Source organism: Molothrus ater, chromosome 1 (assembly GCF_012460135.2).
Source record: "Molothrus ater isolate BHLD 08-10-18 breed brown headed cowbird chromosome 1, BPBGC_Mater_1.1, whole genome shotgun sequence".
Taxonomy (NCBI): Eukaryota; Metazoa; Chordata; class Aves; order Passeriformes; family Icteridae; genus Molothrus; species Molothrus ater.
Window position 1 is genome coordinate 27,620,197 of NC_050478.2, and position 27,194 is coordinate 27,647,390.

The 27,194-nt window shown below is 36.3% G+C and overlaps 1 protein-coding gene across 3 annotated transcripts in view; it reads left to right on the forward strand.

The window, feature by feature from the left end:
• PHF14 (PHD finger protein 14) overlaps positions 1–27,194 on the forward strand; it is a 162,248-nt gene that overhangs the window by 116,030 nt on the left and 19,024 nt on the right. For 2 of the 3 annotated variants that reach the window (XM_036402062.2, XM_054514684.1), the window contains one exon: positions 11,117–11,230. The exons of the other annotated variant lie outside the window; for it this stretch is intronic. In XM_036402062.2, the coding sequence (XP_036257955.1) occupies positions 11,117–11,230 (114 nt within the window). The remainder of the gene's footprint in view (positions 1–11,116; positions 11,231–27,194) is intronic. 3 annotated transcript variants of the gene reach the window in all.

A 27,194-nucleotide genomic window follows, 5' to 3' on the forward strand; every position in this document is an offset into this window, starting at 1 on the left:
AAAACCTTTAAAATGTATAGTACATTGTTATATTCTAGTAGCAATTAAGTTTATCTTAGATTTTTTAGTAAATGTGGCTTTGGTAAACGTTGAAAATTATTATCTGGTTCAGTGGTTTGAAACATCTTTGTGCCTGTTTGAAAAGTCTTAAGTATATTTCAGCTGTGACAAACATTACCAAAAGATTTTGTATGTGGAAAACCTTGGAATCTGTAGATATCAAAATTTTTTCTAGCTACTAATCTCATGAAGTCAGAAAGGCAGATGGTATCCTTTCAGATCTGATATAAATAGCCAAAGAAAAGTGTCAAAAAGAAGATAAAATAGCCAGATAACTCCATATCTATGGAAGGTACCCACAAGTGTACTGCGAGTATGTACATCACATACTTACTTTTGGAAATAGAAGGGTGTCAGCAGAGTGATACAGTCATTGACATGATGAATATTAAATCTGTAACCAGTCCAATGCAATAAATAAGGATACATAGGAGGTACTAATATTTATAAGCACATTTTGTATCACATGAATATGCATTTGCCCTACCACATTCTCCTACTGCATAATATTTCCACTGCTTTTTTAGTTTAAAGTATTGCACAAAACAGAAGAATTGCAGAACACAATGATGTTATAAAACCTTTGTCTTGCAACTTTCTGGTGGTAAGAAATTTCTTGAAGGTCTTTCAAATGTTTGTTTTCATGCAATGATAACTTCAAGAATCTTAACATTTAAAGATAATTATGAGAAAAGATTGAGATTTGGGAGCTGTAGTCTATTAATCTGTTAATAATTTTCTCACTGAATGAGCTATTGACCCTGTGATTGTTCATGTGCTTTCTGGGTATAGCATAGACAGAGACTGAAGAGCTCCTTTAAATAAAAATAGTAAAATAGTCAGGAGACAATAGATATTGTCTTCTGGCTAATAGACAAAGAATCATTTTAGCCACTGACTCATCCCTCCATGCAAAACAACCTACTTCAACTAAAGAACAATAAAATAGTTTAGGCATTCCCTTGGGGGATATTATTTTGAACCCTCTTAAGAAGAGGAGGAGGGAAGTGAGCTGGGATATTCCCTATGATATGGCATGTCTTCACCAGTTAATTCAGGGCAGCAGTCAAACCATTGTCTGAAAATAACGCATAAAATATGTCTGTCTTTCTTACATTTTCTCTTTTAATTTGGGAAAAATTAAAATGAAAAAAAGTGGGGGCAGTTCTTAAACCCCAGAGAGCTTCCGGTGAATCTCAGGAGAAGGAAAAGGGACTGTTGATGATCCACTGCTGAACTCTGAATAAAGCTGGTAATTAAAATAACCTGTTATTGTGGAAAATCCTATTACTAGCTTAAATGGTCCTATATTCTGATACGTTGACTTTGATGGATTTTGTTTTGGTTAAGGTCAGAAATGCATTTTTGAAAAGAATCACCCAGTTGCCACCAGTGGCTCTGCTTGGTTTCATATTATGGAGTGGTTTTAGGAGTGTGCAAAGTGAGTTTCTGTCAAGGGGCACTAAAGCCTAGGGTGTATTCTGACTGCTAATGGGCATGCTGTCTTCATGACCAAACTAGCTGTATCTTTGAAATATGTGTTCTGCATCTGGCTGGTCCTCAACACCAACTGCTTTGCTCTAAAGAGCTGCTCCTGTCACACCACAGTTTCCTGGTATTGAAGGTATATTTTTGTTTCAGTTTCCTCTGCTAAAAGAGTTGTTTTATTCCTATTTTGATAAGATAGTTTGTGGAAATCTTGTATTAGTAGTCTCAAGATCAAAAGCCTAAAAATTAATACACAGATCTATATTGCTAGAGTATCAAATTTTATCATTTGTCCATTTGTATAAGCATTGTATGCTTTTAACCAAAAGCATCTGATCTACAGTGATAAGGAACCATGTTTAAGAATAAGGGACTTGCTGTAAGTTTTCTAGTACAGATAAGAAAAAAAAAAAAGATTTTTGTCTGGTAGGAGTAATCTCTAGAAAAAAACACCACAGGGAAAAATATAAATATGCTTCTAGGAATGAGGCAGTAAAGTTGACATTTTGTGTGAATTTAGCCTCATCATTCCATGTATCATTTGCAGTGTTCTTAATTAGGGAGGAATGAGGAATTTCCAGGCCTTTATGAGGGTACTTTAAAGCTGCAGCAGTAGTTGTAACCTTTCAATTCCTATGAGCTCAGCAAAAGATGGCTGATTAATGCCACATCTTAAACTGTGTCAACTGGGCTGTTCATTCCCTTTTGTAGTAAACATCCTCTTGTCAGGGCAGCTCAGTGTGCCAGCATAAGATATCCTAGTGTTTTAGCTGGCTACTTTAATTAATAAGAGTATGTATCTCTGTTTACTAGTATAAAGTTAAATGGAAATTTTCTTTAATTATTCTAGTCACTAGCCTGAATGAAAAAATCAAGGGCACCCACAAAATAGTGTTGCTGACATTTGTTTGAAGCTTCTCAAAGGATGTAAAGGTTACTTTTTTTTAATTTGGCACATTCAGATATTAGAGAGATCTTGGAGTGTGTAGGAAACATTTTTACAGAAAGCTACTGTTAATTCATTCTTTTAAAGATATTATTATAGCTTTGAATTAATGTTTTGCTTTTCTGCTTTATCAGTTGAAAATTAACGATGGTAGTTTTTAAGAAGAGAGAGGGACAGGAAGAACAGGAGTGAGAAAAGCATGAAGGCAAAAGCAATGGGACTACAAGAAGTGCCCTTGGCATAAAAGGAGAGCTGTAAGCACACACACATTCATAAGAATGAGAAAATTCCACTTGGAAAATACACAGAAACCCTTATCGGGGAGAATGGGGTGAATTAAGAAATAGGATTGCAGCAAAGTGGAAAGGGGGATTTGGAGGACACACTGAGAACTTTCCCCTGGAGTAGTGAAGAGTGCTTATAGAGAACCTCTGAAAAAACAGGTGGGTCCCATGTAAAGTTAATTTAGAGACCTATAAAACTTATGTCATAAACTTAAACTGCAAAAAAGAATGTACTGAGCAATCCCTTTCTTTTCTATTCATTTTTATTCTGTTCCCTTTATTTTTCTATTTCATCTTGCTACTGGAAGAAAATTCTGGAAGTGGGGAGAGATGAAAAGTCTTGATTTAAAAAGTAGCCTTTGACAATTTTCTAATTCTTTTGGTGATCACACATTTTAATATAACCCTGTTTTGCATTATGTTGGGGAAATCTGGACTTCAAGGAGTCGAAAAGCAAGAATCAGTGCTGATGAAGATGTGAGGAGCTAAATAAATATTACTTAAAGGACTTCTCAAAGATGAAAAATCCCCCCACAACCCTATGAATGTGCTGACCCTGTCTTGAGAATTAAGTTAGATGGTACAATTTAAAGCTTTGTTCCAACATCTGACAGACACACTCTGCATGCTGATGCATAATATCTGAAGATTGTATGCTTGAAAGAAAGCCTTTTTTGAGCTACATTCTATTTTTGTAAGAATAAAGCAGCTGCTTTTTGGAGCAGAGATCTTCTCAAGTGTTCAATCTTCTCATTCAAGTTAAGAATTAGCCAAATATTGTGAACAAATTTTGTGTATGCTCTCTTCCAAGCTGCTGAAGTAGACTGAAGCAAACTATTCTGACCACAAATAGTGCAAATGTGCAGCTTGACCCTAAGAGATGAAAGTAAGTATTCTTCTGTACCTTACTCCCAAGTTGTCACTGCCTCGGTAATCCAAAAGCACAGAAAGTTTGGAGCATTTTAAACATAGCTTGAAAAGAAATACAGCTGGGTAAAACTTTCTTCTAGAGAGACTACATGAATGGATGCTATGATCTGCCCCTGATCATTTCTGAAGGAATAAAACTTTAGTTAAGGAAGGAGGCAACTGCAACCCCAAATGTGGCCTTACTGATGGAGTTACTGTAGCTGCAGCCCTGCTCTCCAGGAGTGTTACCAGATGACCTTGTACATCTGCTGTTTAGAAAGTCTTGTTTTAAATGCTGGGTGTAAAATGCCTATGTAATTTTGTAAATATGTTGAAGTCAGTAGTTGCAATACCATCTAACATACATACAGCTACACAGTAAACATGTGCCCAGAGTAATACCCCAGTAAACATGTACCAGATGAATATTACATACACCTATTACATACACCTGTAGTGTGTGAACTGCACATCAGCTGTGTGAGAGACAGCAGCAGCAAAATCAGAGTCCACATTTACTGTGGCTCTAGATGCTTGGGCTGTGCTTGAGAATTTATTTTGCAGCTCCTGAGGTTTGGTTTTGGGAGTTGCTTTTGGTTTTGGATGGTGGAAAAAAAAGATTGGAGAGATCAGAACTGTACCAGACAGGCACAGGAAAATGAAATATCCTGATCCAGCTGTAATAAATTATGTAAGTACTGTCATAAAAAGCTCTTTGAACTAAATAAAATAATATCTATAAACTCTGTCAAGTATAAAATGAGGACAAAAATAACTTTTTAGGCTATAGTGTCTGCCTGTAACCTAATTCACAATACAAAAAATATAGCAGAACAATGCATAGGAAGGAAGAGGTGTGGACAAAGAAAGGGAGAAAGTACTGAATTACTCTTACATGCACTGATAGTAGCATTATGCAGGAGTCTTGCCAGTATATTAATATCCTGCAAAAGGATATTCGTATAAAGTCTGTTGCTCTGGTGCACCAGATAATTACCAAATTATGCAAGATATAGGACATTTAACACACATACACACAAAAAGATAGATATTGGGTTTTTCCCTTTAGTGAAGAAATTCCAAAAATTCTGGTGATGACATACATGTTCATGCAGAAATTTTTGGCAATAGTTTAAGCTGTACTATATCTGTGGTCAGTAGTTTTAATCCATGACAATAACAGAGAAGTTCTATTCCTTATTTTATAGACACAGGATGAGTTTAGTGTTTAGAGTGGCTATAATTAGAAGTTTAATTCCCTTTTTTGTATTCTAATGTGGTTTTATTAATTACAGCATTTTAAGAGATAATTTTTAATACAGTTCAAAGACTTCTGGGATCTGAAAAGACAGCTATTGAAAGGGTAGCTAAAAGAATAACTTTTGAATGTCAGGAAATAGTGAATGGTGAGAAAGTAAAAAGGAAATACAATAATCCAGGAGACTTTGATTGAGAAGGTGGAGAATTCAGTCCCACGAGAGGTAGGATTAGTACACTGAGTAATGGAAATGTAGAAAATATGTGAGCTAGAAAGGGGAAACTAATTCAGGTTCCAGAGGTCAGTGTATGATAATGCTTTCAAACAGTAAAATGTTCTTCTGTTTTCTGTTTCTATTTGCATGTGATAAAGTTAGAAGAATAGATACAAAAAAAACATTTCAAGAGTGCTCTTTCTATCTTTAAATATATGTTATTTTTTTTTTCTATTTGAAGAAGGCATCCAGAGAAAACAGAAGACCCTGTTTCCTTGATAGTTTAATCAAACACTTCTAGTAAAATACTAACAATAGTAAAATACTAACAATAGTAGCATGCTTATTTTAAAACAAAAGTTAAAGTGGGAATTCACCTTTTGCACTTGGAAAGCTGAGTAGATTTCAAAGATGCAAATATACTTTGTCAGTGCTGTAGTTTATTGGAAGATAAAGGGATAATAAATTGGAACAGGTGGGTATTTAATGGAAACCTTTACCTTTATTAAGTCTTTCATATTGCAAAAGGAATTTGAAGAAAAAAGCAAAACTAGTGTGAGGCTAAAGAATGTAATTTAATTTCTATATTTGGAAAACAGATAATTATAAAAGGTTTTTCTTTTGTTTCTATTTCTAAAAGAAGGCAGAAATTTTAAAGACAGCTTAAGGCTTATTGCTTGAACTGAGGTGGTTTCACAGTGAGCTGAGAAAGAGACCTTGTTGTGTTAACAGTGTATAAACACAGAAGTCATCATCCCCTTCTCCAGAGACAGAAAATAGCCAAGGACATAGCAACAGTGTTGCCTTTGTGACTGGCAGCATAGGAGGTTAGCACATGAATGTTAGAGGTTGCGTTTGTAATTTCCTATCTTTGGAGAGGGCAGAAGAAGAGAGGATATTGTCAGGTGTTGAATAAAAGCAGCATGAAAAGAATGACAAAGGCATAATAAGAGACAAAGGGAAATTTTACAACTGTGGAGCATGACTTAAAAGTTAAAAGCCCATATTCTTGCTTCATTAACTAACACAGGGTAAAATCTGAGGAACAGCAAAGTGATTGATCTTGCATGTGAGTAGATTGAGATAAACCTCGTGTTACTCCCTGGGGATTTGCTTTGGCCACCTGTGAACTCTGGAGCAGATATCTTGTCTGCAGCAGATCTTCTGAAATTCTGGCTAAGATATTGCAAATACTTTCAAAGTATGCCCCTGGGGTGTGAGAATAAGAACAGGAGGAGTGGTTGCTCAGCTGCTGGAGTGATGTTCCATGGTCTGGGCTGGAAAGGCACTGTGTCTGACCCAGGAAGGCTTTTTCTGTGCAGCGCTGGAAATGACACTCTGTGAGCACTTTAGCACTTCAATAAAAATGTGCTAATTTCATCCCATAGTGCTTCAACTGTAAGAAGCTGTCTTCATGCTTCAGAAAGGCCTTTTTTCCCCCCTCACTTCTGTAAGTCTAAAGGGGGACAAGTATTTCTACTTTGTTGCTGTTGGAAGTCTTTGTTAGCAACTTTGGCGTCCAATTCATTACTGCAGTCATGTTTTCACAGCCTGGTGTGAGAGATAAACCCTCTGCAAATGAAGACAGCATCCATTTTCTTTCTACCTCAGGCCACACAGAATTGATTGGGGTAATAAAATGACAGTATGATGTAATATACTGACGGCTCTTTAATTTGAAAACTAGTTCCAGGCTGATTCAAAACTTGTTTAAAGCTAATTTATGACTTGTGTAATTCTCAACTGGACCAAGGTAAAGGATGATATATGAAAAACGATGCAGAGTTAACATAATGTATTCAAACCTGTCAGCTTGAAATCATCTATAAAAGATTTGTTTCAATCCTATTTTAGTTTTGTTCTAAAGAAGCATTAGCAGAAAAGGTAGTGGCTGTTAGGCTGGTGTGATCACTGTTTAAGACACTATTTTTCCATCATGTTTCAAATGGAATTTCTTGAGCTTTTTAGGAAAGTATTTTATGCATAGTTTAAAATATAAAAATATACACTGGCTTTTCATTTTCTTTAAAATAAGCAGCAATGTCGGGTTTCTATTTTGTTAAGTAATTATCTGTGCTGGCAGTTACATGGATTGGTAAATACACCATTTTGCTACCATGATGTTCACTGTGTGCTTTGACTGTATATGTATATACAGACTACACATGTTTGTATATACATATCTGTATCCAATTTACATATAACATGCATACCTGTATATGTGGAATTAAAGGTCTGGTTTTTGAAAAGCAAAATGTGAGAATAGTGAAATTGTTAAATTAAGCCACAACATCAGCATAGCATAAAACATAAACATCTCCCTTTGAAATCTATCACTTTCATGTGGCTTGCAGATGAAATCTACATCTGTTCTGTATGCATTATTGATTTTTCAGCACACTGTGTCAGTGTTCCTTCTGCACAGAAAAGCACAAAACTGAAGGCACAATGTGTGCTCCTGTATGGTAGATGCAAAAAGTAAATAGACCAATTGGAGTGAAGGGAAGAAGAGAACAGAATATTGCAAAAACTCGTAAGCAGATTCCATCCCAGGACTAGAATATCTGATTTGTTATGTATTTCTGTCAACATATAATTAAAATATGATTTTTTGCAGAAAAGAGATTGATCAAGCCTATGCAGTTGTGTTATCTTAGGCTGCATGAGCATTTAGGTCACAGGAAAAGAGCCATTGTTAAAAGCAGGGATATCTTTCTTGCATAAACATAGCAAAATGTCTACACATTTCATTTCCTCTTCAAGATTTTGTAAGTCCAAGAAGGTTCATATTCTGAGGAGCTTTGATCAAAATCTGCATTTTTCAGGAAGACAATGATTACTGAGAATTTGGAATTTATTTTTTTATAATGCACTTGTATTTTCACAAAATATTTCTACATTTTAAGGAAGCTGGAACTACCATTTAATGGCTTTCCCCCATAATTTATTAATTAATATAACTAAATACTGTGATCCCTTATAAAGCTATGTATTGATCTGTCTGACTTGAAAATGCAGATTTCTGATTTTTCCTGTGTAGTTTAGAAAATGTAATAATGAGTTAATGAAGTGGGAAGGGCTTAAGCACCAGGAAAGACATGTACCAAAATAGTTACTGTGATTATATGTCCATAAACCACCACGTCCATCACTACTACAGCTGAGGCTGACAGATCAATGGTAATGCCATTGTCATTGTTTTCATCATGCAAGACCTTGAAAAAATAATAAAGTGACTTTAGGAGAGTAAATTTAAATTATTTTTGAAGTATATTTTTCCTTTTAACACTTCACTGGTAAAAAATATTAATTCAGGTCAGTGGTAGTGCTTTTTGCCTTTCCAAGTGTAAATGCTGCCAATACTCTTTCAGAGCAGTATTCTTGCCAGAATACAACTACCAGTATTTCTAACCAAAACTTTTGCTCACTTTGCCACATATTCATAATACACCTGGGAGCAGCTCTGTAAAAGTTCTCATTTGCACCTTGCAGCATTTTTATTGTGGTACCATCCATGAAAGGATCTCATTCCACTTCCTGAATATGTCTCTTTCTGAAAGCTGTATTTCACATGTTGTCAAACTAGTTCAGAACTACATAGATTGCCTGTGTTGCATATTTAGATTGCAGAATAGTCTGGATTGGAAGGGACCCACAAGGACCATCAAGTTCACCTCTTTAAGTGAATGGCCAGTACTGGGATCAAACCCAGGACCTTGGAATTACTAGCACCATGCTCTGACCAACTAACAATGTGGAAAGAGAGAATAAAACCAGAGCAATTGGGAAGGGAGGCATATTTGCTTGGATTGGTTTCTGAATAATAAAGTAAATTAGGTTTTCATCTATCTTTCTAAAAATAGACGTATTAAATTAGCCAGCTGGTTCTTAGGAGAAGGATGGCCAAGCTGCTGAGAGGAAGATGCTCAAGATCTGATGTAAAAAAGAATCCATGGACTTCTTGAGACAAAGAAATGTAACAGGAATGTAAGCTTACCAAATTGCAGTTGCTCAGATAATTTTTGAAAAGCACTGTTTATTACTTCAAAAAAGCAAGTAAATGAAAATGGTTACCACCATTATCTGGCCACATATAATAGCATCATAATAAAAGCTTGTACAGGTACAAAATACAAGCAGAATTCAAGGAGAAAAATCACTGAACCAACGGATTCAGACCAGTGTATCATTTTCTTCCAGCAGATGTGTTTGTTACTTTTGTTTTTGTAAGAAGTGCAGAAGAGCTTCTGGAAACATATTGAGCTGATAAGTGGCATTGATTTAACTTTCTCAAGGAGAAAACAGTACTGTTCTATACTCAGAGTGAGCTCATGGCTAATTGAGTAAACAAGAAGAAATATCCTCAACATCATAGTTCACTGGGACCAAGCTGAGGTGGCCTTTGAGAGAGACGTTTGCCTGTACAACTCCAGGGAAACCAGTGAGCTGTCAAGATAAACATGATGTAAATTTCCTTTTGATTGCATATATAGCATATATAGCATGATATATATATAGGGGAAAATGGTGTATATATATAGGGGAAAATCAGACTTTTATTATCAGAATGCTAGAGATGTTTCTTCTTGCAGCTCACTCTGTTTGGCAGATATTCTTCCAAGATACCTCATTTTTTCTTTTGTTCCACAGATCCAGCATTATGCCCATAAAACAGTTCAGTGCAATGGCAGTTGGACTTCACTGTTAACATTTTAATTGATGGCATTCTTTAGTCTTCACTAAAAGCTATTTTTTTCCTAAAATATCTTACTCATACCAAACCTGAATTTTAAAGTGTCATGGCACAAAATGGCCCAGAGTATCCTTTTTCTAAGTCTCAGAGAGGTGATACAATGAGAAAGTGTAAAAAATCTTTATTAGAAATATTTTAGCACAGAAGTAGTTTTTCCACTTTATAGTCTTTGGGAACTCCCTCCATGTGTTAATTCTTTTACAGTGTCTGGTCTCACCAGATGTGATTCTCTGTGTGATTCAGTAATGGTTGTTGGACCAGTGCTCACTTTTTCCCTTTCTATGCAATGGGCTAAACTGCAATTGCTGAATATTATCATTATGAAATTTTAATTTACTTCTTACAGGTTGTTATGTTTGAAAACTTAATAATGAGCTCTGCAGCTTGCAGTTTCCAAAAGTATAATCTTGATTTCCTTGCAATTAGTGAATGTAGAAAGAAAGCGATATATCAAAAGCACATACTCTGCTTGCTAAGCGATGACATCTAAAATACCTTCTGTAATGAGCATTACAAGCACAGTAGAGATTGTACTGACTAATGGATTTTTTCTCTGCATTAAAATATCTCAAACTATGCTGTTATCAAAACCTCTGTGTGAAGCAGTGAAGGTATTAAAGTGTTTTTTATTTTGAATGATTCAGTCATGTTGTGTGGCAAAATCAAGCCAATTTGGAAAATAAAATGTAAATTACTTAAGAATTTTTATTTATTTTACTGTAATGTTAAATTTACTAAAAGATAGCAAACTCTACTAACTTCTTCACCTTTACCAGGTTGTGTGCTATATTGGTTTGCAATGACTGGTAAAATACATTTGTTGGGGCCATTTCTAACATGGCTCCAGCTGTTTTGCAGAAGCATCCATCTGCCATAAGTGGACAAAATGTAATATTCCCTTCCTTGCAGTTCAGGAGCAGGGGTAGGTATGGGTAAAAAACCATGCTTATTCAGAACTTTGCAATTCTGAAATGCTGTAACTAATTAATAAGTCTTAAAGTGCTCTATGAAGAAAATATTATTATCTCAAAAGAAATTTATGACAGATGCTTTTGACTCGGGCAAAAGAAGTTGCCCAGAATAAAAAGAATAGAATTTCAGACCTCAGCTGTGCTTAAAGCACAGTTCCTCTGGAAAGTCTCATTTTTTTGGCGTGCCACATCAACACGCTGCTGAGGGGTCTGTTTGTGTCTGTTGCCTTCAGGACTCCGAGCCGTCAAATGAGGTGGTCTCAGAGGCCCCAGGTAACGTGGTACCCTCTACCTCAAGAAGTAGCTCTGAAGAGCTGATATCGGTGGCACAGAAACATCCAGAAGAGGTAGGACATTCTGTGTCTGTTTTTTTCCAAGATTAACTGGTGGGGAGTACACATTTGCCTCTGTTTTTCATGCCTATTGTTGTACTACTAATAACAGAGACTTTTTAAAGCTACAGCTCAGTCTTGTACTCCCATATAAACAGTGTGCAAGACCAAGGTAAAACTCAGGATTATTATTAATGGTACCTACAAGAATATTCCATAATATATGCTACTTTTTAAATACTGTTTCTTACTGTCAGCAATTAGGATTTTTTTTTTAATTGTTCCTATCTGTCATGCCATGACAGTAACAGGAGCCCTGTTAGATTCTGGCTAAATAAATGTCATTACTCCGGAGAGTCAGAAATAGAATCGGTACATTGGTCTGTAGGTGGATATAAACTATCATCCTTCACAGAATTTAAATATGTCTTACTTCTGGCTTGTGCGAAGGAAAGATTCTTCCTGAGATTGGGCCTTTCTTTGTTCTCTTGGTTTCAAAAAGTGATGATGTAGTAGTAGTAGTGATGTAGTCATGAGTTCATACTTCCTGTTGTTGTAAGCAAAGGTGCTTGTAAGGTAGTTCCATAGGGCAGCCAATGACTCAGGGTGTTTTCTGTCCCTGCTGTGCATCCCTGTCATAGTACGCTATAGCTGGAAGAGAGGTTATCTGTGGAATTCAGACTCATAACTTCATTTCATGGGGGCAATCATCTTCCCAGAGAACCATTATTATCCCTAAATTAACCTTTCCTGTGAGAGGTAAGTCCTACCTTTGTAGTAGCCTTAACACTTAATCTTGGCTTATTCAAACAGTTTGGTTGGTATTATTACTATTCAAAATACATCAAGTACCAGCTGTATAAAGACTAGTCTTAGCTGAGTTTTTTCTGAGATTTCTTTTGACTGTAATTTTCACAGGAAAGGAGAGTATGAAGTGCTAGTCATAGGAAAAAAAATGCCATTTATTAGTTTAGTGCAGCCTTTAGATAAATATCTTCATTTCTCTGATAGTCTTGTCACTTTGTCTGAAGAAGAGGGAAGGTCCAGAGTGTGAAGCCAGGAGAATTCTTAAGAGTGTCTCCTGGAATTAAGACCGAGTAGATTCACTTATTTTGGGATATCACTGCATATTCCCAGATAGAAAGTCAGATTATCACATCTAAGCAGTCCTGAGGACAGAGTAGTACAAGCTTTTAGTAATACTTCTTTGTGTATTCCTGAGTACCAAAGGGACCTTGGTCTGTGGAGAGACGTGGGATCTGCCTCTCAATTCTCAGCTCTGTCAATTTACCTCACTCCACTGGAGAAATTAAAATTCAGAGCACAGATGGTAATTAAAAATAAAAAGAGAGGAAAAGTCCTGCAGAAAGAGGAATGAAATATGGTTAGTTGGTAAAAGGTGACTAAGAGGAAGATGGGTGTTCAGTTTTTGCTTTTGTGGAATAAAAGGAGCTCAGCTGTGGGAGAGAGGAAGCTTCAGGGAATCAAAAGATGGAAATACACCTTTCAAATTTTACAAACAGTTCAGTAATAGTTCCTGTTGAAGCTGTTTTACTGAATGTGGGGTCATGTGGTTTATAAGGGAATGAGACTTTCTCCAATCGGATTTACTGCAGTTTGTACAATAGAGAGAGAGGTGAATCAGAAGGAGTTCTGTGGTTGGATTTGCAGGGAACCTTGAGAGGGGCAGCAGCAGTATGCTGAATTTCCAAATTCAGAACCCATCATGAAACAAACCATCTAAGTCACTGATGTGTAAGTCAGCATGATAAACATACATTTGTGAATTACACCCTAAAAAAGAGGTCCAAAAAGTGTTTGCAGAGCTTGAATTAAGCTAATGGCTTTTTATTTTTATTTTTGTTGAAGTCTTCTGGTACATCTTTCAATATCTGCTTAATGAGTTAATATGTGGAATTGACTACTGACTGGTGTATTATTTGTGTAATTTATGACTCATCTGAATTCAGCATTGGTGAGAGTTGTTAAAGAAAAGCTCAAATGCAGCTGTGGAATAGAGAAATATGAGAAAAGAGTAAAGAAGGCAAGGTGGCTAACAGCAAAGGGTTTCAGGAAGGTGGAGAAAATTTGAGAAGGTTGTGGAAAGTGGTGTTCAAAAAGAATCTTGGGCTTGCAAATGTGAGGATGCACAACTTGTAGTAGGAGAAAGTATGGAAAATCCCATGAGCTGCCACATTAATTTGAATAAAGCACTTTTTTTTTCCTGCTTACAATTTGATTTCCTCTCAGATACAACAGTCTGAATCATACACTCAGTTACTTGTGTCATCAGTAGGATGGTATTTGTGGGATGTAATTTAATCACTCAAATGAGGTCTTGTTTTGTTGTCTAGTCATTCCTCCTAATAGAAATGATGGTCAAATATTGAGTTCTCCTCAACAGGAAGGCAGAATGGCATCCACTCCTCTTACTGCTGCCCTTCTTCCCAGCCACTTTTGATGCTCCAAAGTTAGATTTCATTCTATGTTGGATCAGGATCTAGATAGTTGTGAAATTTCTGTGAATTTCATTGGTGTCCTGAATCATCTGTTAGTGATTCAGGAAAGTGTGTGTATTCATCAGTGTATTTCACATGCAGAAATCTCTTGTGTTATAAAGTAACTCAACTGACTTTAAAGTTAGAAAGCTATTTTGTTGTCTCTTTCCAAACCAAAAGCTGTGCAAGCCTCTCTAAAATTTAAGTTGTATGGATTTGAATGCTTGAATAATTTTAATTAGTATCCATCCTAAAATAAGGCTGTGATTGATATTTAATATTGTATATATTTCTTGGGGGGTTTTAAGAATTGGATTTGAAAAGTGTCGTTGAAAGAAGGATTCAGTGCATTTGGTAGGAGATAGATGTGTCTCATCCTAATTTCAGTGTAATTTCGTTAGACCTTCCAAGCAGTTTATATAGTTTCAGCAGTTTTCCTTCAATAATAGTGCTTAAGATAGGATTTTTGTTTCCACAAGGCTTTCAAAATTCAGAACTACATGACTGTTACAGTGATTTTTTTTCTCTGATACTACACATTCTTTACCATGAATGGATGAAAGGAAATTCTCTGGATGTGATTATTTAAGATGCAGAGCTTTTAAAATATTTTAAATGCACAAGTGCACGTCCTTGAATAACACTGCAATTGGTCAATAAAGTTGAAAGGTTGGTGTATCAGCTTTCATGACCCTTATTCTGTTTTCTGTGGTCAACTTCACTTTGCATCTGGTGGTTGCATTGGTACATATATTTACATTGGTTTCTGGTGGATATACAGAGATGCTGAAGAAAGTGGAGATTTGTTGCTAAAGTAGTTTTATACTCTGCCTTTTTCATGTGTCTAAGGAGCAAGATGGGTCGGCTTTGTCTTCTTGATACCATTTCTCATAAGCAGCCCTTTAATCCATGGGGGATGATGGTGTCAGTGGTTTGTTATCTAAGTAGAAAATACTAGTTTTGACAGTTCCCTTAAATGTGAGTCTCATAAGAGGCATATTCTCTTGTTTAATTAGAAGTAAAATAGAAGTACATGAGTTATGTGTATTAATTTCCTTTGCCAATCCTGTGGCAAATTAATTAATCATGTTTTAATAGTGTAAGCCTAGAGGCTAACAGCTGATCGTTCTGAATGTCTGCATTGCCAGAACAGTACAGATACAGAGGAAAAGCTGTCCTATCCCTTCTCTTGGATAGAAAAATGAATTCAACAACCAACAAACCCTTACCACAAAAAAAAAAAAAAAAGAAATAAAAAGGCATGGAACACTTTAGGGTAAAATATAAATGATATATTCATAGCATATGAACTTGAATAGTTATGTGTCTGTGGTGCTTTTTGGGTGCTGGATTCAAACTATAAAAGCTGTGCAATCGTTGTGGTTCTTAGCTAAGGAAGGATTAAGATAGGTACACTCTAACTTGGTTCTGAACTATTAGACATTCAGTGCTTCCAGTTTATCTGGATAGAGCACAGACATTTTTCCATAAGTAATGTACAGCTAAGGTATAGTGATTTGTTTGATAGAAAAAGATGTCACACACTTAAGTCATCTGCCATTAGTTGTAAGTATTGTACAAGCATCCTAAAAGGATCATATAATTCAGTTTTAACTGCATTATTTCCTATAGAAGGGAAGGAAATATTGCTTGATTTCTGTTAATACAATTGGCTGCTGATACTGTCTTTTGTTTCCTGATTTAACCTCCTTCCTTGATCTTGGGCTAAAACCTTTCCCAACAAGTCCCTTTTGCATTTCAAGTCAGTACAAAAAGAATTTTTTTTTTTAACCCAAAGCTATTATAAATTTCATCAGCAGTGTGTTCAGTCAGTCCATCCTTACAGTATTTTGTTACACTGAGGTTTTTACTTTTTAAACAAAGTATGATCTAACATGTTCTGAAATTATTGAATTGAAAGTAATTCCATGGGAAAGTTTGTAATAATGCTCATGTGATAATTTTTTCCATCTGATGTTATTAGACTATTAAATAACTAAATTTCCATCACTGACATAATTCATTTCAGAAAATAATCATCATGAAGAATAAGCCCCATTAAGAAGTAGAGAGATGATTTACACTCTTAGAGAACACAAGAATGTATCAGAGAAAATATATTTGTATATCTATCTGTTTGTATAAATGCACAGCTGTTATGCTTGCACTTGTGAAAAGCCTGTGCATTCTTTTCTAAATTTCATAGGCCTAACCATAATTCCCTTTATTCTGTGTAGCTGCTGGCTTGAAGGCATTTAATACAAAATTTGTGTCAGACAGTTGTTGCTATAAATGCATTCTTTCTGACCTATTAAAAAAAAATCTAGTGACTGACATAGGGTGAGTTGGACTCATATTTAGTCTTGACCACTATTTTTTTTTGTTTAACTTCTGAGGAACTTCCCCACTCAGAAAAATAATTGTAAAAGTCCATGCTGTATGGATCTAACAGTCTGTTTCCTGATAAAAAATCATAAGTGATAATTTACTAGTTATTTTGTATCGTCGGTAAATAATTCCCCTTTATATCAGTACTGATACTGGATTGTGATTTTGTACTCTGAACCTGCTGCTATACTGAGATCTGCAAACAGACAAAACACCACAAAGAAAAAACCAAAAAAAAACATGACATATTTTAACAAAGAGAAGGAAACATATTGGATCATCTGTGTCATCCATATCCTGGTAGACACAGGATGGATCCCTCCAGTGCATTTCTTAGTACTTCTTTCTGGTTTTAAAGCTTCTGAGCAGTGGTGATTTTCATACTTCTGGAGTCTTTTCCTTTATGCTCCTTCATAGTAAACATTCTGAAGGTGTTTATTGCATAATGTTTATTGCACTCCTCCTCTTTGTTTTCTCTGAGTGACAGCAGAAGAGTTGCAGCAGATTACAGACCTGGGATTGAAATGCATCTTGAATATTTTCTAGATCTAAGTCAGATTCATTGTAGAAAAGAATGATATTTCGTTCCTTGTAGAATTACTTATGGGTGATTTGGCCCATAATCCAACTCTTCTTGTCATAGTGTGTCTTCCAATCATCAGACTCATTTATCGAAACAAGGGAGTTGAGTCACATTTTCAGATCATTTGGCACTCAAGAGATTTGTTTGATTTTACTTTTCATGCTTCTACAAGTAATTATTATTTTTACTGTAGTTTCCATTAATATTTCAGAACAAAAGTGGTAAGCCACATGCCTAAAGAGCCTTAGAGTCTAACTGTGTTAAAAGTGAATTAATAATGAACTGAGAAAAGGAACATAATACCTTTGACTACTGAAGTGGTTCCTCTGTAAAATAAACTGGGAAATACGGTTAAGCATGTAAATGCTCTGGAGTTAGGAATTCATATTTTCCTGCTAATCTCTTCACATGACTGTTTTATGTAATCTTCTTAATAACTAAATATAAAGGTCGCAAGATGGCTGGAAAATGCTGTCATGCAGTTCTGCTTTTGAAGTCAGAATTTATTTATGTATATTTAAGCGTTAAATGGCCTTATGAAATGAGGGTTCTTCTTAGAAGAACATTATTAATTTAAAAAATGAATTAGATCTGTTCAAAATTTCCACAAATCCAAGACATTTTTTTATTTAACCTTTTCACAGTCTCTGTCCTTCTTTAAAGTACATTCAGTCCTATATCATCTGTTACTCAGGAAGGTATTTAATACATGAGTGGGCATCATTTGCATTATACAAGAAGATTAACTTTACAAGCTCTGCTATTAATCTGAGTAGCTCTACATATTGACCTATGAAAGAACATAATTAAGTTAGCTTAATTAAGTTAGTTAATTGTTACACTCTGATGAACTTACTATTGAGAGGAAATTAAAGGCAAATAGAAAATGGCATTCATTGGTTTGAAATCATGTTTTAAAGGGTTTCACAAAGATACTTTATATATGGATGACTAAAATATCTATTGTATAATAAGTAAAGCAGATGCCATTAAAATCCCTGCAGTTTTCTCCTTTATTGCCTGACATTCATCCATATTTCTAAAAGAGATTTTAAAAGCGTGCTAAAAATTTAGAAAATAACTGTTGTGAGGTTTTTTCCCCAATACCCAAAAAATTGAATTCAGAAATCCTGTCTACACATGGACCCCAGAGAAAAGCACAACATCGAAGTTCATTAAGTGTTATAATCTGATACTGAAGCCTCGTTTGGGGTAGAGAAAAGAATTTAAAGACCCCTAGAGCAGCAAACAATACCCCATCAGCTGTACATTCTCACACATCAGCATAAGAATGTCTTTCTCATGCAGTGATAGAGGGGAAAGGAGAGACACTCCTGGAATTTACTCTGTCAGCTGCATTTCTGTTGTCAGGAGTGCCTGCAAGTTCATTGCAGGAAAACATTCAGGGTTTCAGCACAGATCTGTGCATGGATAGACCCTCCACATGACTCCAACATCTGGGATGCATTCATCAGTCTTGATAAGCACTGATAAGTACCCTGGAGATCATCAATTCCAAGTAGATGCAATTAATAAACAGTAAGGTAAAATGGCCAAACATGCAAAAATGTGCTACAGTGATTGCTGCCAAATGAGCAGTTTATTAATCTGTGAGATTCATTAATATTACAGTGGCTTTATTTTGAAATTATTTTCTGTGAACAATTACTCTATTCCTTCTTTTTTTAAAATTTGCCAGGTCTATACATTCTCTAGATGGCATTCTCAAAGATTTTAGGATTTCTGCTTTCTTTCTGTTGTAAAAATTAATATTTTAACTCAAGTGAAAACAATATTTTCCCTGAGGTATTATTCTTTGGCATTTCCAGATCACACGAAAGGGTCATTGATCTGTGGATATATTCTCTGGAAAAATAGCAGCATTGAAAGCAGGAAGGCAGTGGCATTTAGAATCACTTGTGTACAAATTTGTATTCATTTTCTGAAGACAGATAAGTTAGATATGCATTCTTACAAAGAGAAAAAAATATTTTCTTAAATAATGCTTAATTCTTTTTTATTTAAAAAATCTGAAACAATTTTTTAAATTGATAGGCTAGGAAGAAGCAATTAAATTATAGCTACTGTATATTTTATGAGACACATTGTTTCTTAACAGCTTCTACAATAAAATATTTAATTTTTGTAAATTCAAATTTAATTTTTATAAATTCAATTTGAAATTAGCATGTTGTTACATTTGCCTCCTTTAAAATGTTATTGGAGCTTTAAACAACTTGTTATATTCTAAGAGGAAAGAAGAGCTTTGTTTTCACCTTCAAGACGTGCTTTAAATCATAATTTATTTTTTTATAGAGGAAGAGAGTGGAAAATTGATTGGAAAATCAGAATTAAGTGAGCTTTAGGTGGGAAAAGAGGAAAAAGTTCAAGTTTAGGGCTGTTTCCCATCTTCTGAGGATTTTGATGGTTGTACTGATGTCAGTGAGCTTCAGTGGACCTGTGTGCACTATCTGGCTTTGACTGTGTTGCTTTGAAATATCCATGATGTGGCATGGTGCTATGTCACATAAGCCACTGTTGTCACTTCCTGTGTGACCCGTGTGATGCACAATGGAAGTTCTTTCCTGGAGGAAAGTAACTGTAGCTTCTCACTTCAATATATTATATATATATTATATATAATATATCCTGGCTCACTGGTGAGGTTCCGGATGACTGGAAGCTGGCCAGTGTGATACCCATTCACAAAAAGGGTGCAAAGGAGGATCCTGGTAATTATAGACCAGTCAGCCTGACCTCAGTACCTGGCAAGATAATGGAACAGTTTATATTACGTGCCATCACACAGAATTTACAGGATGGCCAGGGTATCAGACCCAGTCAGCATGGGTTTAGGAGGGGTAGGTCATGTTTGACCAACCTGGTCACCTTTTATGACCAGGTAACCGCCTAGTGGGTGCAGGAAAGGCTGTAGATGTTGTTTATTTGGATTTCAGCAAGGCCTTTGACACTGTCTCCCACAGCACACTCCTAGACAAGCTGGCAGCCCGTGGCTTGGACAGGAGCACTCTTTGCTGAGTTAGGAACTGGCTGGATGGCCGGGCCCAGAGAGTGGTGGTGAATGGTGCTGCATCCAGCTGGCAGGCCAGTCACCAGTGGTGTCCCTCAGAGGTCTGTGCTGGGGCCAGTTCTGCTCAATATTTTTATTGATGACATGGATGAGGGTTTAGAGTCTTTCATTAGCAAATTTGCAGATGACACTAAGCTGGGAGCGTGGGTCGATCTGTTAGAGGGACAGAGGGCTTTGCAGAGGGACTTGGAACGGTTGGATGGATGGGCAGAATCCAGTGGGATGAAGTTCAATAAGTCCAAGTGCCGAGTCCTGCACTTCGGCCACAATAACCCCCTGCAATGCTATAGGCTGGGGACAGTGTGGCTGGACAGTGCTCAGGAGGAAAGGGACCTGGGCGTGCTGGTTGACAGTCGGCTGAACATGAGCCAGCAGTGTGCCCAGGTGGCCAAGAAGGCCAATGGCATCCTGGCTAGTGTCAGGAATAGTGTGGCCAGCAGGAGCAGGGAGGTCATTCTTCCCCTGTACTCGGCACTGGTGAGGCCACACCTTGAGTGCTGCATCCAGTTCTGGCCCCTCAGTTTAGGAGGGACGTTGAGGTGCTTGAGCGTGTCCAGAGGAGAGCAACGAGGCTGCTGAGGGGCTTGGAACACAAGCCGTATGAAGAACGACTGAGGGAGCTGGGGTTGTTCAGCCTGGAGAAAAGGAGACTCAGAGGTGACCTTATCACTCTCTTCAACTTCCTGAAGGGTGACTGTGGTGAGCTGGGGGTCGGTCTCTTTCTCCGGGCAAGAACAGACAGAACAAGAGGACACAGTCTCAAACTGCACCAAGGGAGATACAGACTAGAATTAAGGAGGAAGTTTTTCACAGAAAGAGTGGTCAAATACTGGAATCATCTACCCAGGGAGGTCGTGGAGTCACCATCCCTCGATGTGTTTAAAAAAAGACTGGATGTGGCACTTGGTGCCATGATCTAGTTGAGGTGTTAGAACATGGGTCGGACTCGATGATCTTAGAGGTCTCTTCCAACCTAGAAATTCTGTGATTCTGGGCACAATTTAATGTTGTATTTTTTGTTTCTTTCCTGAGGGATTTGTTGTGTTCTTTCTTACCTGTAATATTTAAGTGAAAAATTAGGCTAATACATTCTTTGGTCATTGCATGCAGTGTAAATATTAGGGCTCACACTGCGCTGCATGAACAAAGCAGTGATCCTTTTTGTAGATGATAAATAATATCAGAAATTTTCAATTCTAATATGATAGGTTGAAAATATCATTAGAACCCTTTTAAGTTATTACAGGCTAGATTTGAGATAATGAAGCTTGAACAGAGTCAAAGATTCCAATGTCATCCTTAAGGTAGTGAAGATAAGCAGAGGTCAGTCAGTAGTCATTAATAACGTAGCTTATATAGATTTTCTCTACCCAGTTGCTTTGGGGTTATCTCTAAACTGCAGTGCAATTCCAATAGTGTCCAAATGCTGCTTTGCCAAACTATTGTTACTTTACATCTCTCTCACTGTTAAACGGAATATACACACACTGAAGAGTTCATATTGCCTAAATATTTCAGCACAGTAGGATCAGTGATTCATTATTTGTTAGAGTACATCTTTTTGCTATTAGTGTGTATTTTTGTGATAGACATATATAATCTACCTGAATTTACATTATTTTAAAACTAAATTTATATTAACTTCAAGCATGTATTTTCTAAAGACTATCAAGTAGGTTAACACACACTATTATCTTTAATAGCTGTCATTGACCTGCTAAATCCTTTTTAAGTGAACAGTTTTCCTATGTTTAATTTTTAAGTACGGCTACATAGCTATCATAGTCTCCCAAAATCTCTAGATGACCTGGAATATCCAGAACTGCATATTCTATATTCTACCAGAACTACATATTCTATATTCTATGCTGTAGCTATGGTCTTTGTTTTACTTAGAAACTGAAGGTGTTCCTGAAAACACAGTTAAATTCAGACAGATTTAGACTGTGATGAGGAGTGGTATCTTTAGAAAGCTGGTTTCCCATTAGCCAGTCCTAGGGTGTTTTACTCAGGTAAGATTCTTGTTTAAGTGATTGGAATCATCACAGGAAATAGCACACACCTCCTGTCAATTAAGACACTTCTGTGTCCTTTCATAATGACTGCTTTTATTATTCTGTAGTTCTGCATATGCACAATGAAGATGGAGATATGCCTACTGCATGACTTAGCTGGCTAAAGCTATTTGCCTAAAACTCCATAGATTCTGCCAGTGCTTACCAAGGCAGATACTTGCAGAGGACTTCCCAGGGCACTTGGAAGAGGCTTTAACCTAGGGGGATGGCTGAGATGGTTTCTGCAATTCAGTGGCCACCAGACTGAGCCACACTACTGCTGAAAGGGCAGGATGTGTTCACAGACTGCCTGCTGCTCTTGTTAGAGCAGCAGATGAGTGAGCTGGGTCAGTGGGCTGCTCTGGCAGACCATGGAGGCATATCCATAGGGCTGAAGGACATGTGTAGCTGTGGACCATGAGCTCCTTCTTCGGTGTCAGCATCTACAGTTCATGGTCCAGGGCTGACACTGAGATTATGTTGTCATTTGGGTGCGCTGGAAAAAATAAATTAAAATAATCTTCAAAATACTCACTAGTGTTTCTGGATTTACTGTATTAGGCAGTTCTTCTGCACTTATCCCTTCAAAAGGAGCCCTTTTTTCCCATTTAGCAACCATATTCCAGTTTACCCCTCAAGAGTAGGCTTGTCGTATTTGGGCTGCTCAGGAGATTGATGGAAATTAAGAGCTAATGTTGTAACTAATGAAAATCATGATTTTTTCTGCAAATTAGAATCTGCAATTTCTGCCTGTAAGATGATTAGTTACACAAAATTTAGACTCCTATTTGGTATCAAGAACAACAAGGACTAGAATTCACACAAAGTGGTGGCATGTCTACTTGCATCCTTGTGAAGTTTTTTTCTGATAGTTATCAGGAGAAATCTTGTCAGACTATTAGTGGGCAGAGGCATATCCACACTTTGCTTGTTGGAAAACTACCAGTGTTGATTTGGATTCGTCAAGGTACAGGGAACCATGTGTATTCTGCTCTTGGTCACAACAACCCAATGCAGTGTTACAGGCTGAGTGCAGAGAGGCTGGAAAACTGCCCAGCAAAAAAGAGTCTCAGGGTGCTGGTGACAGCAATTGAATATGAGCCAACAGAGTGTCCAGGCAGTCAAGAAGGCCAGTGACATCCTGATTTTAACAGGGTAGCTGTGGTCAGCAGGACCAGGAGAGTGACTTGTGCTTGACACTGTACTTGACACTGCTGAGGCCACACCTCAAGTCCTGTGTCCAGTTTTGGGCCTCTCACTGCAAGAAAGACACTGAGGTGCTGGAGGGTGTTCAGAGAAGGCAACAGAACTGGGAAGGTTCTGGTGCCCAAGTCTTGGGAGGAGCAGCAAAGGAGTTAGGGGTGTTTAGTCTGGAGAAAAGGAAGCTTGGGGGACCTTAACACTCTTTACAACTACTGCCCTGAGGTGGGGTTGGTCTCTTCTCCCAGTAACAAGGGACACGACCAGAAGTGGCCTCAAGTTGTGCCAGGGGAGGTTTAGATAGGATGTTAGGAAAAAATGTCCTGAAAGAAAGGTTCCTCAGAGAAATAACTGAGTCACCATCCCTGGAGATATTTAAAAGACTTGTAGTTCTTGAGGGACATGGTTTACTGGTGAACTTGGCATTGGCATGGCAATGGTGGGGCTTAGGCATCTTAGAGATTTTTTCCACTTAAATGATTACATAATTCCATGATTCAGAGTTCAAATCTAGGATTCTAACCTGAGAATTCTATCTGAAAGCAGAAAAAAATTCAAGTACTAGTTTCTAATCTTTGGGAGACTTATAATCAAAATTCCAAAATGAGCTGCCAGTGGAGAAAGTTGCCTTAAATCTGTACAGCTGACAATAGAACCATTCCCTGTATATTTTCCAATCCTTTGATTGTACTTGCCTACAGTTTCCCCCAAATTTTCAGTAGACTTTTTGTCCACTGCCTATAGGCACTAGCTATAGCTAAACTCTGTTAATCCAATATTAGTCACATGGGTATTATGAAAATAAATGTCCAGAGTTTAGGAGCATAAAGACAGGCCTTTAGAAAATACCCATTATAGAAATGTAAAAAATCAGTTAAAATAAAGGTGTAGTTGTTTTAATATATCTCTGAATCTCAGAGATATAATGCTCAAAATAGGAGACAAGATACTAAGTGCATGAAAAAAGACAACATAAGGGAAGGAGAAGAGATTTTTAAGGCATTTTAGATGCTTATTTTTATTCTCATTTTCTGACAGTCTTTATTTATATATTTAGCTCCAGAAAAAAAAATCTCAGTAAGTCAGCATTTAAAAACAGATTCACCCACAGACTATAATTTGTGTGCATGTGTGCATGCTGTGCAAACTTTTAGATGTTTTTTCTGTAAAATGTTGCCTGTTTTAACAGTCTGTTTGTGGTTTCAAGGGTGATATTTGAATTGGGAATTGAGGCAAAGATGATAGTTTTGTTCAGTGTGTAGATAATCCTGAAGTCACAATTTTTCATATTGTAGCCTGATAAGCAGCAGAGTAAAAATAATCCAATTTTGAAGTCATGGTATTACTTGAGAAAGCTTTTAGTGTCTGCAGAGGCATCAAGATATTCAAAAAGGGGAAGAATGTTAAAACCTTACCAAAAAATAAATCCAATTACCTTGTTACTGTAGGAAAGATGAAGTAGAGAAAACTTCTCCACCACAAGCATGACTACAACATCTCTCTTATGCCATGGAGTGAAATACATTTGATCCCCCCATCCCTGCCTCAAGATCTCATGCAAAAGCACTAAGAACTCAGAGAAAATCTGAAATCAATATTTATTTCAATTATTTTATCTCAAATCAAAAGGTGGAAGAGCTTGGTGTGTTCTTTAAAATCCTATTCCTAAAGCCTATGTTTTCTGAATTCTTCATATGATACTAAGTGTTTCAGGTGGAATTTCTTTATCTCTGAAATACTTGTATATAATAATATTTAATTTTGGAAATGAATATGGGTAAATTTGATTTGTTCATCCCTTCATCATGCAGTCTTCTGTGGGGCCATTGTATGTGGCAAGAAACGGGACTAGACAAATACTTGCTGCTATGCATTGTAGCTCCTTATTTCTTTATGTCACAAGTTAACCTGCCAAAGCTCATGTGCAGTGATGAAGCCAAGAAATTGTGCCAAAAATTAAAACTTTTCAGATGCAGTATTGCAGATGTGCTGTGCTGATTCCAGGCTGGAGTTTTTTCAGCTAAGTTAACATCTGTGAATTGTGGTTTCTAGTTCACTGTTTAATACAAGCATAGCACTTTGAGAAAATGTCTTCTCCAATTCTCCAGAGTATTATAACTTTAGAACTTCCTTATTTTTTATTTACTAAATTAATGTTATTTTATTTTCTTTTAGATCAATATGTATTGAATTTAATAAGCACACGGTTTCAGCGTTATGGTCTGTGAAGCTCCCATAACACAGATTAGCAAATAATTCTGTGCAATTAAATATTATACTTTCCTTGTGGCAATCTTACCCCAATAACTTGTAATTTTGGGTGTTTGTTTTTAGCTCCATAATTTGTATCATGAATGCATTTCAGTGTTGCAATCAGGGCTACATGGTTAAAATCACTGAATCAAAAAGAAAAAAAAAGAAAATAATTACCTTAAGGGAGCTTTCATTTCTAGTATCAAACCAGACATTATGGATCAAAAAAAAAAAATTGCTTTAGTTATTTTTGCTGCATTTTGGCTAGAATTTGGACTTAATAGGAGAAATCTATTTTTTTAAGGAAAGACTGATCATAAGGTTGAAAATATTTTTTTAAACATTTGGAACTTTCTCATTCTTTTCCTACAGTGTTTATTATTGAGCAGGTTATAATAGCTTCTACTTCTCTACATAATGTAGAAACTTAAGTTAGTAATAGAATCAAGATTAAAGACAGTGATCACAGAATGGAACAAATTAATTTCTATTCTTATTAATTGGTAAACTTAAGCTTAAGCTAGAGAGGAATTGCACATATCAAGCAGGAAAATGGAAGGTTGTTTGTGTAAATATTTTTACACTGTTAAAGCACTGTTAATAGGCTTTATCAAATCAGACCAAGGATCTGTATCAAGCAGCTGCATCATCCATAGAGTCATGAAGTGAATGTCATCAAAAATCACTGGGCCTAAACACTTATCAGTTCACTATGATGAAATGACTGCATTTTTATTTGCACAATAACCTCAAATCCTCATATTAAAACATGGCAAATTTTTTTGCCCTTTACTGTTCTAAGTGTGACACATGTAACAATTATTCATCACTCCATAATGGATCATCTTTATCAGAGTCTTGTGTCTTTTCTGTATACATAGAATAAATATTTATGTTTTCTCATTTTTCTGAACTAGAAGATACTGATAGAATAGGTTTGAAGTGTCAACTATAATTCATTGCATGCAAAGAAAAGCTTTATACTGATACTGTGCAAAAGGAAAAGAATATCTAAATCATTTCAGCAGCAAGCTTATAACCAAGATAATATCAGCATTTTCCTTCTTGAAAATATATATGCCATAAATTAAAGGAGGTCTTCACTATTTTATTAAAATGCTTCAGACAAGTTTAACCCTGTCTACAACGGGCATATATGTATGAATACAAAAACCATTTTTAAAAAAAAAAGAAGGTCAAGTCAAAGTTAAAACAAGCTTGCAGTAAACTTCCTACTAATCCTTCAAATATTTTGTTTAGAAGACATTAGAAAACTATGACACACGTTTAGTGTCAATTTAAAGGTGCCCATTTTATTCTTACAGAAAACTTAAGATATATCTAGCACTTTGCTGTTTTGTACAATAGTAATGTAGCCTGGGGAAAAAAATACAAAATATGTGTATACTGAGTGTATTTGAATGATCTCTTAATTTAGTTGAAATTAGCCTTAGCAGTAAATGTAGTAGTGGAGAGGTACCTATCACAGTATATAATTATGTTTAAATAAATACATAGAAAAGTAACTGGGTTAATAAGAATATAATACAATAATTAGAATCCAAAATACACTTGTAATGAAGCATTTTATATACAAATACTACAGTTCTTTTAAGTATTATGGTATCTCAAAACATTTTCAGCTCTGCTTCCAGCTTCTTTAGAAAGAAAATACAGGGAAGTGTTGGTACTATTTGTAAGGAAGTAACAATAGAAAAGTTTTATGTGATGAAACCCTGCATCTGTTTTGTGGAATTTGCAGCTGTCCCTTTGTTATTGTTTTAAACCCATTTGATTTGTAGTACTTTAAAATGTCATATCCCATGTTTCTCTAATTTGTTGAAGGGTGAGTGGTTAAGTTTTGTGCTTTTGTTGTGAATGCTCTTTGCCCAAGTCCTGCAGCAGCAACTCC